This window comes from Nelumbo lutea, chromosome 3, assembly GCF_056320005.1.
Source record: "Nelumbo lutea isolate HS-2025 chromosome 3, American lotus-T2T, whole genome shotgun sequence".
Taxonomy (NCBI): Eukaryota; Viridiplantae; Streptophyta; class Magnoliopsida; order Proteales; family Nelumbonaceae; genus Nelumbo; species Nelumbo lutea.
This window is the reverse complement of record NC_142686.1, coordinates 1,604,256-1,617,577: the sequence shown is the minus strand read 5'-3', so window position 1 is coordinate 1,617,577 and position 13,322 is coordinate 1,604,256. Positions and strand designations below refer to the sequence as shown.

General features: G+C 38.0%; 1 protein-coding gene across 10 annotated transcripts in view; it reads right to left on the bottom strand.

Moving 5' to 3' along the window:
- The window catches only part of LOC148862322 (ubiquitin thioesterase otubain-like protein), a 31,847-nt gene that overhangs the window by 17,960 nt on the left and 565 nt on the right, over nucleotides 1-13,322 (bottom strand). For 5 of the 10 annotated variants that reach the window (XR_016109985.1, XR_016109986.1, XM_088978466.1 and 2 more), the window contains exon 2: nucleotides 8,176-8,414. Coding sequence is in view for 7 of the 10 variants with exons in the window: in XM_088978466.1 (XP_088834592.1) it covers nucleotides 8,176-8,343 (168 nt within the window). In the remaining 3 variants the exon portion in view is untranslated. Of the gene's footprint in view, nucleotides 1-8,175; nucleotides 8,453-13,322 lie in introns of all 10 variants that reach the window. The other 5 variants (XR_016109987.1, XM_088978468.1, XM_088978469.1 and 2 more) reach the window with 3 other exon arrangements.

Below are 13,322 nucleotides of genomic sequence, written 5' to 3'. Positions count from 1 at the left end.
AATCAAGGCAATAAAAGTTGCATTTGCTCCCAAGTTAAATTTGCCTCTCTCATATAACTCTTCAAAAACCTCCAACAAATCCTCTCTAATTATCTCCCAACAATCTTGATAGAAGGCCATCGAAAAACCATCAGGCCCAGGAGCTTTAGATCGATCCATGGAGAAGATTGCATTTCTCACTTCTTGGGCCTCAAACTTTTTTCCAAAGAGTCCAATAGAACACTATCTTCCACCCTCCACTCCAAGTCCTCTAAGCTCTCACTAGGTCTCCCTGGGTTGTCATACACTAATTTGAAGTGATTAACCAAAGCTTGAGCTACATCATCTTCCCTTGTCAACAATTGCCCATCCCATTCAATTTTGAAACAGAATTCTTCCTTCTCCTCCCATTTGCCAACGAATGAAAAAACCTTGTATTGATGTCCCCTTCCTTTATCCATTTGCACCTGGATTTTTGCCTCCAACTTATCTCCTCCTTCCTAAGAAGATCTTCCAGTTCCTGTTTCAAATTCAATATTTCCATCCTACCCTCTTCCCCCAACCTTCTTTCAGCTTCTAGTCCATCTAGCTCCTGCACTCTCTGACTGATTTCCACTTTCCTTTTCTCTAATCTACCAAAAACCTCTTTATTCCAAATCTTGAGTCTAGCTTTCAAGAGTTGTAGTTCCTTGTAAAACCTATACCCCCTTCCATCGGAATTCCACTTGGTCCACTTCCCACCATTCTTTTACCTTAGCTAGAAACTCTGGATGAAGTAACTACATGTTTTCAAACCTAAAAGGGCACGGGCCTCCATCTAGTCTTTCTTGAGACAACCTGATTAGGCAATGATTTAAAATAGGTCTCTGCAATGCTGCAACACCTAAAATCCCCCATTCAGCTTCCCAGTCTGTAAGAGGAACCTATCTAATCGACAACAGGTAGGGCTTTCTTGGAAGTTTGACTAGGTAAAATTTGCTTGCTGAAGAGGGAGGTCCCGCAATTCAAAATTCTCCACAAAGAGATTAAACTTCCTCATGTTAGATGTAATCCTATGACTGGGGTTATTGAACTCGTTCAAGAATCTTATTACATTGAAATCCCCACCCAAACACAAAGGGCCATCCCACAAACCCCTAACGGCTACTAGTTCTTCCCAGAAACCTTCCCTTTCCTTGTAAGAGGTAGGACCATAGACATTAGTTAATACCCAAGCCCACCCATCTTCCTTTCTCTTCAATTTTATTGACACCAAGAAGTTCCCAATTAATTCTTCTTCACACTCCCAGTCTTCATTTCTCCACAAAGTAATAATTCCCCTTGAAGCTCCCCACGATTGTGCAAAGGCCCAACTCAAGTGTGGTTTAATAAAATTTACCTTATTGTCCAAGCAAAAAGAAGGTTTGACATTCCAAGTGTGGTTTCTTTCCTTGTACTTCCAAAACTAAAATCTGTCTCAATGCCTAAAACCCCAACTTGTCTCAACGATTCTTTCTCTTATTATTATTATCAGTAATGTGAAGAATTTATCAAAATCCAAGAGGAAATATAGAAGAGTACAAGAGGAAAAAAATCTAGATCTTTGGACTATATGAGATGTATCGCCCTAGCAGTCAAAGATTAGCCACTCTGATGTGGTGTCTCAACAGCCAAGGACCCTCTTTACCATCCCTTATCGAACCTATCACTAACTCGTAAACATCTTTCACCACCACCAGTGAACCAAGGTCAAGCACAAATACATAACATTTATGCTGATACAGGACAAAGTCACCTGATACCACCCTTTTTACCACATAATCCATCAAGAAGCACCTAAACTCCTCTCTGTTCAGATTGAATCATCGAATCTGATACCATCCTTCCATTCATCTCATTCTATATTAACTACAAGATATCATTTACTGATCTCCTTCCCTGAAAGTGTCAGACAAAAAAAAGGCCCAGCTTTAAAAGAGCTAAGCTGGAATCCTTGAAAGTGCTTCTGACACCTACCCAAGATCATAGTAGCCCGTTGTGATTTCTTTTTACTTCATCCAAATCAGTGTACTTACTCTGAAAAAAAAAAAAAAAGCAATTATTTCTCTCTCCAGATTGTCCAAATGATAGCTGCCAGAATAGCATTCCATAAGACCTTTCATCTGGTGCTGTTTAAACCCTGTAACCTCCACCCTTGAAAGTTGAAACAGCTGCAATGGTATTTTGGGGAGACAAAACTCCTCCAAAACATGAGATAGCCATAGGCCATAACTGGTATGAGAATTTGCAATGAATGAAGCAAAGATTTGAGGATTCCAGAACTTCACTGCCCAAAGAGCTCTTCAAAGTCATTCCTCTTCTTATCAGAAAATCTGTAGTTAAACACCTTCCAAGAGTAGCAATTCATACTAGAAAAAACTACTCTTGATGGGATGTGAGAGCACCAGATTCTAAACCAAGAGAAGAAAATTTCCTGCTGGTGAACCAACTTACTGTGGAACGACTCGACTAAAAACTTGCCTGATTTCTCACACGACCATACCCTTGCACCAGCATCCAAAGTATTAGGTTTTATACGTTGAATCAACCTTAACAGCTCAGTCATTAGATTGATTTCCCAATCATTTATCATCCACCTGTTCTAAAAGCAGGACTCCAAATCACTTCACCATTCACCTGTTCATAACAGTCCTCTATCATAGCATTTCTTGCAGTGTGAGGTCTCCACACCATCTATCATTCCAGAACCTGATCATTGCTTTTTCCAACCTTATACCTGATTCCTTTATGAAAAATTAGGTAGAATTTTTTGGACGCCATTCCAAACTGTACAGCCCATAGGAATCAAAGCAGGATCAGGGTCCCACCCTCAGCTTGTAAGCGCATATTTGCCTGTAATTACCTTTCTACACAGGCTTCCTCCTTCCCTATTGAACCTCCAGGCTCCAGCACCATTTTCCAAGAAATGATTTGTTTGTTTTCCTAAGATTTTGATACCCGATCCACCATATTTTCTTGGATGACACATTTTATTCCAATTCACCAAATGAAATTTAAAGTTATCCCTCCACCCAGCCCATAGGAAGGTTCTCATCTTTTTTAATTAGTTGTTTTGCTACTGCAAAAGAGATTTTAAATAATGATAAATATTTAATTGGGAGGGATGATAAGAAACTTATAATCAACGCGAGTTTACCTCCCTTTGGTAAGTACTTTGTTTTCCATAACCAGCTTTCTATCAAACCTCTCAAGGATAACATCCCATATCATCTTTGAATTGCATTTGGAACCAAGAGGCAGAATAGATATGTGGTGTGGAGCTTCCCAATGCTGCAGCCCATTTCTTCTTTAAACCCTTTAAACAGAGAGAAAAGATTCTATAGAGATGTATTAGAGGGGCTGTTTTATGGACAGTATGGGAAGAAAAGAATGGAATTTTTTTAAGAATCCCATTCAAAGGAAGTGGTAATAGAAAACATATTGATAAAGGTGGCTAAAGAAATATAAATGGCTGACAAGGAATATGTCTGTTACAATGCAGTGGGTGGGGAGATCAGTAAATGCCTTAACTGATATTTTGGAAAAACAAGGGACAAATAGGGAAACACTGTTTTGGGCTAAACTGTAATCTTGTAGTAGCACTCATGTACTCTTTTTTCTTTTCTGGTCATAGCACTCATGTACTCTTTGCTATAGTTCTTAGGGTTTATATGTTTTTTGGGTTCCCTGTTTTGGAGAGGTGGCATCTCGCGCCTTCCCAAGGGTCTGTAATTTCCTCTTGATTTTAATGAAATGTGATATATTATTTATCAAAAAAAAAGGTGGTTTATAGATTTAAGATTTTGCTTATTTTTAATCCATTCTCTATAGATGACATTGTATAGGGATGGCCATATGTAGCAAACTCCTCTACTACGAGAAAACCATAGTTCTCCTCTTGGATAGTTCCCAATGTCAATAACGTAAAGCTCAACTTTGATACGAGTAGAGTAGAAAATCCAGGGTGATCAGGCATTGGTAGGGTGTTTAGAGACTGGTGTAATTTTGGCATTGTATTCAGGACCCATAGGTCAAGGAGATTCTTTACAGGCTGAACTTTTGGCTGTACACCAAGGATTGGAGCTTGGAACTCTCTAAACTTGGAGAAATGATTGAAGAAGGTAGCTCCAAACTTATTCTGAACAATTAGAGTTCAACTCCTATGGATGAGAAGGGAAGCAAATAATTTTCTGATGCCTTAGCCAAACTCATCTTCAGCCACCAATCCCTCCTCCAACTCTTTTGGATCATTACCTTCAACTTTCTATTTTCAAGTTCCATAAACCCAAAATGACTACTGACATGAACTTCCACGTCCCTCCCTCCCTCCCTCTAATCATCTTGACTTTTCCCTTTTTTCCCTCTGATTTGCCAAATTCCTTCTGATTTCTTTGTTTAACTTTTACCCACCTCTTTTAAACCTTTTTGAATTTGTTGCTAGGTTCTGTACCAATGAAGCCTTCTTTCAAGCAAGAGAAAGTCAGAAAACTTTGGTTACATGAACAAGATTACAAATTGTTTGGTCCTTTTAGTTTCCACCCTCTAATCATCCTGACTTTTCCTTTTTTTCCCTCTGGTTTGCCAAATTCCTTCTGATTTCTTTGTTTAACTTTTACCCACCTCCTCTTTTAAACCTTTTTGAATTTGTTGCTAGGTTCTGTACTAATGAAGCCTTCTTTCAAGCATGAGAAAGTCAGAAAACTTTGGTTACATGAACAAGATTACAATTGTTTGGTCCTTTTAGTTTCTTTGAACTCAAAGCAACTCCACCCTCTTCAGTCCTACAAAATCTCTATCCGTTGTTTGTCAATATCCTTTCCCAATTTACCTGCAAAAACTTCTGTAACAGACCCTTCAAATTCTCTATCTTCTGCTCCCAGTTCTGCTGTTTCCTTAGGTTTGTCAAAGCCTTCATCAAAATTCCTATTGATTTCTTTCTCTATTCTTACCTCAATGGGTTGTTCACTTCTATCCGCTGAACTCATCATCACCAAACCTTCACACGTGTGGTTCAAGAGATGAGAGGAGGAAATTTAGGTGGCTGGTTCAGGAGATGGAAAGTTAAGATCAACTGGGTGAAAAGATCAGCTAACTCTTTTGCTGATTGGTTAGCTAAGCAAGGAGTTGAGAGGGAGTCAATGTTTTGGGCACAAGTGTAATTTTCCCTTTTTCTGTTCTTGGGAGCTCAAGCTCCAGTTAGAAGATAAGAAAGTTTATCTTCCTCCTTGTAATTATTTTTGTGATTAATTAACGAATATGGTTATTGACCAAAAAAAAAATCACACGTGTGATTGATTGGAAGGGTCCATCTCTGAAGTCCACTGCACATGTATTATCTCCATCCATATTCAAACCCTTCCCAAACTCAACATCTGTTTTGCGAGCTAATTCATTCTTACTTGTTCCTGTTCAATGCTGCAACTTCCAAGCCATGTACTCTTCTGATCCTGCTTCAAAAGCCTAACCAACAACTCTATCCCCGTCCTCTGTTGAGTTGTTACCAAGATCACTGGGCCCCATGGCTTTCTGTTCACACCCATCCATCGAAAATTTCTTGTGATTTTCAAATACCACCCTTTTTCACCCACTGTTAGAAGCATGGAGCTTTTGTAGATTTGTTTTCTCCTGTTTATCTCTTTGTTGTTGGTGATGGTGGGGTCATTGGAGTGGCAAGTGGTCAAGATGACAGCTGAGTTCTTTGACGTGCAGAATGATAATCACAGATACAGGTTTTCAATCCTTTATCTATGCAAGTATGATGGTGGTCAGCTTCACTTGTATAGTGTGATGAGATTTATGTAAATTGTGTCTAGTGGCTTTGGGGCCCCTTCTTGCTTGAGACACAAAGCTCTTCCGGTTTTGCTTCGAATTTTATTTAATGGAACTTTACCTTATTATCAGGAAAAAAAAGTTTTACCCCACAATACTTATTACAACTTTGAAATTCACTTTTGTTTTTAAGTATGCAACATGGTGCTCTTTTTTATCAGCAATAAGCATTCCATCCCCTTCTATCCACTTTTGTTTTAAGGAACCACCTGAATGAGCAATTCAGGTTAGAATCTAAAAAGCTCTTGCTTCCCTGACTAAAAATATAAAAATCATGGCTTCATTCCCCTAGTATTAGCCAATTGATAACAACCCAATACCCTCCTTCAACTATTAAATCAACCCATCCCACCACACTAACAAGTTTTAGCCCTCAAATTAGGGATAATCATCTTGCCTTCGGAGAATTACCAAAGTGCAGCTGGGTGAAGAGATCTGCTAACTCATTTACAGATAGGTTAGCCAAGCAAGGGGTGACTAGGGAATCTTTATTCTGGGCTCAGTTGTAATTTTGGTTTTTTCGCTTTGAGGGCTCTTGCCTCTGTTGGGAGAGTTAAGTTTATCTCCCTTCCTTTGTAATTAATTATTCTGTTTGATTAAAGAAATCTTTGTTATTTATCAAAAAAAAAATACCAAAACCAACATGACCCAAATATCTTAATTTCCCCCATCGTCTCTTACCACCACACCAGTGCTGAAGCTCTCAGGTAATCAGGTTGCCTAGACTGCACCTATTGAAGACATGTTCAAAACTTTCCAGAAGGGCACAAAATTGGGAGACCAAATTCTCTTGTTAGAACCAAAAGGATGCAGAAAGACATTTTTAAACTTTACAAAAGGTTTATCACTTCTGTGTAGTTTTTAGAGCCTCTCAAACCCCTTCTAAGATCCACATCCAAAAAAAAATGCCCACACTAGCAAAGTGCACCATGTCAAAATGAGCTTCTTTTCATTATATGACGAAGCAAAAGTTTTATGCTTGTACCAAGGGTAAACCACCCCACCAAAGAACCTTCTCAAAATTCCACCCTACTCCTTGTGATAGGATCAATATTTAATGTGCTGTAAAAACAAAGTGTGGATGGCCATAATAGCCTTTCCAAGAGCACCTGAGCATGGTATCTCTAGTGGGACCTGAATCCCATCCATTTTCATTAACATACTTTTAACTATCAAATACCATAGCGAGATATTTTCAATAGGGAATCTCCAAAGCCATTTTCCCAACAAAGCAGTGCTTTCATCTTTTAACCTCCCTATTCCTAGACTTCCTTCCTCTTGCTCATGCTAATCATATCCCAGTTTGTGAGATGATCTCTTCTCAAGCCCTAGCTCCCATAGAAAATATCTATGATATTCTTCATTCTCTTCAACACCTTTATGGGAGCCCTAAACACAAAAAGTAGACCAGAAGAATTAAGGAGGTCAAATTTGATAAGAGTAACCCTTCCCCCAACTCAACTCAACTAAGCCTTGTCCCAACTATATGAGATCAGCTACATGAATTCTGATGTCTTTCCTCCATCTTGTGTAAAACTTCCTTAACCTCAAATGCTTTAACTTTATGAAAATACATATAGTTTCTAGCCACATAGGAGCTACTAACCCCTCTACAGCTCACACTGTCTGTATATTCTTCATTTAATAATTTTTTAAAATAGCTCCTCCATCTTTCCCTGATTTCTTCATCCTTTACCAGAACCCTTTGATATTTCGATTTAATGCCTTGAATATCTTTCTTTTTAGTTTTATTTTTAGTGATTTTATTTATATCTTCCCAAGTTTTCTACATTTGTAGTCTTTTCCTAATCTTTATAACATGATCATATGAGGAGATCTTTTATTGAGCACTATTGAGCAAAACTGAACTTAAATATAAATATATAAAATCTGCCATTTAGCTGTATTGAGTATAAGTTCAGAAGCAGTAATTATAAAGAACAAGGAAAATGGTTTGTTAGACCAGTGGAAACAAGCTCCAGATGGAAGCAAATTACAGATTTAAATGCCTAGGCATTTACATTGTTTCCTATTGGAATACAATGAATTAAATGAATACAAAAACACTGATAAAATTAGAGGCCCAAACTAAGTAAATAATGCAATAGAAACAATAAGAAAATGCACAACCTTGCCATTAAAAATAGGAAAGTCTCAATGAGAGATAAAGGGGAAGGAGTAAACAACAAAATGAAGTCCACAAAGGATACCATACAGAAAAAAAAATATATTAAGATGAAATTAGATTTTAGAATTTGTCGAATTTGATTCCAAATAACAGTGATAATCAATAGAAGGGCAGAAATGCAATATAAATATAATTACAAATGTGCCATTAGTTGCTCTTGCCTTGTCACCAACAAATGGCATTTTCTCGGCTTCCTCAGCTCTTATTGCAGTTTGTTGTTGCATGATATCATCATCTCTGAAATTTTCCCAATCATCCATGGAGAGTAATGGATCAGAAGTTGCAGAATCCAATTCCTTGTCTGCAACAAGCTCCTCCTGAGGCTGCATTGTCTCCCAAACAGAAGAAAGAAAACCACTTGCACACTATCTCTTGTAGCTTCCTCAGTGGAGTTCAGAAGCTGTTTACAGAAAATCTTTATCTGCTGAAGTACAGAAACTACAACAAATAATAGAAAACTGTGTGCATTCTGCACAAATGCATACTAGAAAATATGCAATAAAGACAAAAGCACAGGAGCAACAGAAAGAAATGTACAATCTATTGATCCAAAAAAAAAAAGAAGCATACTATCTATCACTGCATTAGTTTCTTATCTCCAGAATGAATTTAAAAATTAGAATCCTTCAAATTTGTCCAAGAATCAGTACGATTCTAAATGTGCTATGGTTGTTGTCCATGTTCTTTCAGAAGGAAAAAAAGATGGCATATGATGTGCTATAATGACCAGGAACATTCTAAATTTTTTTTTTTATCAGCAAATATGTGTTTTAATAAAATTCAGATTCAGATTGTAAACATTTTATACAAATTAAGGATGGGACTGTTGATCCCTTTTCCTTACTCTATTCATCCCTCATTACAATGAAGCCCAAAGTAACTGTCTCAGTGCCCCTTGTTCTGCTAATCCATCAGCTAACCCATTTGCACTTCTACGGACCCATTTGAATTCAGCCTCTACCTCCTTGGCAATCTTCTCCACTTCCCTAATCACATGTTTAAATGTCCATGGGGTGTGGCTGCTATTTGTAACCCACGAGATTACTACTTTTGAGTCCCCTTCCACTTCAACGTGTCTGCATCCTAGTTGTTTAGCTAGCCTTAACCCTTGTAATAATGCCAGTAGCTCAGCCTTCAGCGAGTTTCAATTGCCAATTGGCCCTGAGAACATATCCAATATCCTCCTGCCAGGGGTTCTTAATACTCCTATTCCTGAGATTCCTGGATTTCCATATGAGCACCCGTCAAAATTCAGCTTTACTTTGTTGCCTTCAGGTGGTTTCCACTCCAGTCTTGATTTATCTCTTACTCTCGAAGATTGTGCTACTTCGGACCATGTTCTTAGAATATTTGTAACTGAGAAGACTTGAAAGCAGTCTAGGAGTTTTACCCAATGGGCTACTTTCACTTTGATATTATCAATCACTTCCTCTACTGTTCTACTTTTTTCCAGGAAAACTCTGCTGTTTCTCTCTTCCCATATTACCCAACATATTGCTGCCTTTGTTGCTTTCCACATTACCATCCCTCTTTTCTTTCTCTGTCTCAAGAAATCATGGTTGAAGAGTCCTACCACATCTTGAGGGGGAGCCCACCTGCAGCCAAAGGGAGTACAAAAGAAATCCCAAATTCGATTCACAAAAGAGGAAGATATCATCAAATGAGAAAGGGTCTCACCACTTTCCTTACACAGTGAACACACATGAGGAGAAAGGCACATATATGGCCTTCTTTTCCGCAGCATATCACAAGTGTTTACCTTATCAAGGAAAACTTCCCAACAGAAAGCTTGGATCTTAGGGGGAATAAGCTTGCACAAGATTTCTTTCACAGGGAAAGTCCCACATAGAGGGTTGGGGGAAGATAGTACTTTGAAGAAAGAGGAGCAAGAAAAGAGGCCATCTGGAGAGCTTACCCATACTCTTGAGTCTTCCAATGAAGGGTCCAAGTGGATTTGCCCTAAGAGGTTCAGCAAACGAGTTAAGGATTCACACTCATTTTCCCTTAGACCCCTTCTAAAGCCTAAATTCCAGTTCACACCAGTTGGACACATGGATCCTAACATGGATATTGCTTTCCCCTTAAGGTTAGATAATGCAAAGAGATCAGGAAATTTATCTTTTAGTGGGGCTTCCCCTACCCAGAGATCTTCCCAAAACAAAATTCTATTACCTTGTCCCACATCAAACCGGATGGATATGAGGGAATGCATTAGAAAAATATTGTAAATTTATAGGCAACATTCTAAATTTATAGGCAACAAACAAAAAATATTGCAAATTTGTTACACAAATATGTATAATCACATTCCCAACAATCATAGAATTATTAAATGACAACAAATATCCAAAGGATATGAGGGAATGCATTAAAAAAATTCTGAGCTGGTAGGGATGTACAAAATCCTTCCATGATAAGAATTTGATCTAGATGTTTGGGAAGCAAATTTAAATCCTTCCCTCCCTCCCTCCCTCTCTCTCTCACAGTTCTCTTTCCTCTTCCCTAGCAATAGTCTTCTTGAATAAAGTTAATTGATTGAAAAAAATGAGCAACACAATCAGCGAATCAGTAGAAGCATCACCGGATTCTAGTTGATTCGAGTTTAATACTTTAATGGGTCTTGCAACTCTGTAGATATTTTGGTGTGGCAGTCATTTTGAATCATACCTCAGAAGATCCTTTGCATGGGGGAGGGATGGTTTTATATATTACCCATGGCATGTGCAGTGTTGCAAAAGCATCTATTGTAATCTCAAGAGTTTGTATTGAGGCAGCAAAGTGACAGCACCACACCAACACGGTAGTAGCAGTGTAGCACTGCACCAGCAAGCAGATACCACTCCAGCATTATTTTACTTTATTCACTCCGATTAAATAGCAGTGTAGCACTGCACCATGCCTTATCCCAACTATATGGGGTTGGCTACATGAATCTTATTTCCAAATTCAAAATCCATTCTATTTAAAGCCATATCTACTGTTAAATTGCTAGTGCTTAAATCATTTTTACTACTTCTACACATGTCCTTTTTTGGTCTACCCCTAGCTCTTCTAGCCCCTTCCACTTGTAATAAATCACTTCTCCTATCCAGAGCTCTTGGTGGTCTTCAATGCACGTGACCAAACCATTTTAGTCTATTCTCTCCCTTCTCCAATTAAATAGACAAGTGCTCAAAAACTTTTAATAGCCCTGAAGTATATTGCAATCTGTCAAATTTGAATCAAATTAAGATATTTTTTAAGAAAAGGTAAAGTATAGTATCATTTATGTTGGCCAAAAAAACATGTACAACGAGTTGCTGTACACAGGGATTATAGAATCACTGACCATGCAGCCTTATGCCCCCAAACCCTGCACAGCAAAAAGATTATCATGTACAAAAAAAGGGAGCTCTTATTTCTATATTTAAATAATTTGTTTGCAGCAAGCCAAGAAAACATTCTTCCCAAGATTTTCTGAAACACTGTCTGTAGAGCTACTTTTGTTCTTGAATATACTTGTATTTTTCTCCTGCCATGTCCACCAAAAAAAAAACCACTGCAAGAGTAATATTTCATGCCACTTACCCCTCTTAGTTAGACCTCCAACTATCCAACCCTTTACAAATTCCACCACCAATTCTGGGGAGCAATTTTTCATCTCAAACAGGTTCCAAATTTTTTACCATACCTCAAAGAAAAGTTGCAGTGTATCAACAAATGATTTACCGGTTCTGTTTGCTCCTCACATAGAACACAATTAGTAGAATCCAGCATCATACCCTTAAGAGATAGTTCCTAGTTAAGATTCTGTTCAAATAGGCAGTCCATACAAAAAAAGGCTAAACATTCTTTCACAGTTGCACCAAACAAATTATTTGGTCATCAGATCTTGAGATAGAACTGTAGAAGGATTTAACAGAGAAATTTCCAAATTTTATCATTTTCTACTGATGTCCACTTGAGTGTTATCAATCTATGCATCATCTCCACCATTGAATCTACCTCACAATCTCTGCATACAATCCACCAAACAAGCTTCTTTATCCACAGCCATCTCAAAAAGGGCTGGAAAGATCTCCTTTAATGATCTATTTTCACACCGTACATCCAAATTTTCATACGAAGTCCATATCCAACCTTGAATCTCAGTCCAGTCCCTTTGAAGAAAATATCATAGGCTTTCCCAATGCCCTTCCAAACAGAGCATCCATGGGATTGGTTTGGCACCCCTGGGTCACATCCCATGTTTCTATATCCATATTTAGCTGCCACCACCCTCCTTGATTCTCACCAAACTCTCCAAAACCACTTTCCCAAAAGAGAAATATTTATGTTTTTCACCCTTCTTACACCCAAGCCTCCTTGATCTTTAGGTTTACACTCCTTATTTCAGATAATTGATTATTTATACAATTTCAAATTCAGTCGGTCTTTTTTAACATCCATCAAATGTTGAATTGAATTCAAATCACCATTTGCTTTGTCAAACTCAAATTTGAATTGTGCCAGATTCAAGTTGAATTTGCTCTGTTTACAGTGCTACATAAAGATGGAACCAATGCAACAGGATCTGCTCAGAATTGCCAGCAAAAATTAGTATTGCTAAATAAGGAGATCTAAACACTCTTGTTCTGGACAACCTCGCACCGATGAGGCTGCATAAGTAACATGTCAATTGGGTTTTGGCAATGAGAAATTCAATTTATGTATTTATGGAAATTATTGATGAGTATCCCTAGAATTCTTCCATCAGTTGACATAACAAGGTAATATTTGAAACATGTTAATTGAATACAGTTGCATTGTCTTTGGCACCAACTTCTGACAAAATCATAAAAAAGGGAAATTAATTCAATAATTTCTTATCCAATCAAAGATTCCAGAATGTTTTTTTTCAACTCATCTACAACATAATATCAATTCATTTAAACAAATAGGAGATTATATTTCTTTCGATGTAAGAAATCACTGGAAAACTTCGTTTTCTCCATGTGTCAGCAAGAAATTAGAACAAGCACCAGGTCGGTGGATGTGATGCCCAGTAGAAATGCATGTGAACTGTGTAAATCCATGCAAACTAGATTAATTGCAATTTATATAAAATTTCTCAGGGAATACCACACTTACGTATCAAAAAATGGGACATTACCATATGTTGGTCCCAACTATCTGGGTTTTGGGACGGGCAGGTTACGGTCCTAACCTTTGGCATTTTCTTGCACAAAGTGACCAGTCTCAGACTCGAACCTGCGTTTTCACGCTTGCCAGCTCAAGATTTTACCATAACACCCAGTAATGGCCCCTACCACACTAACGCATCAAGATT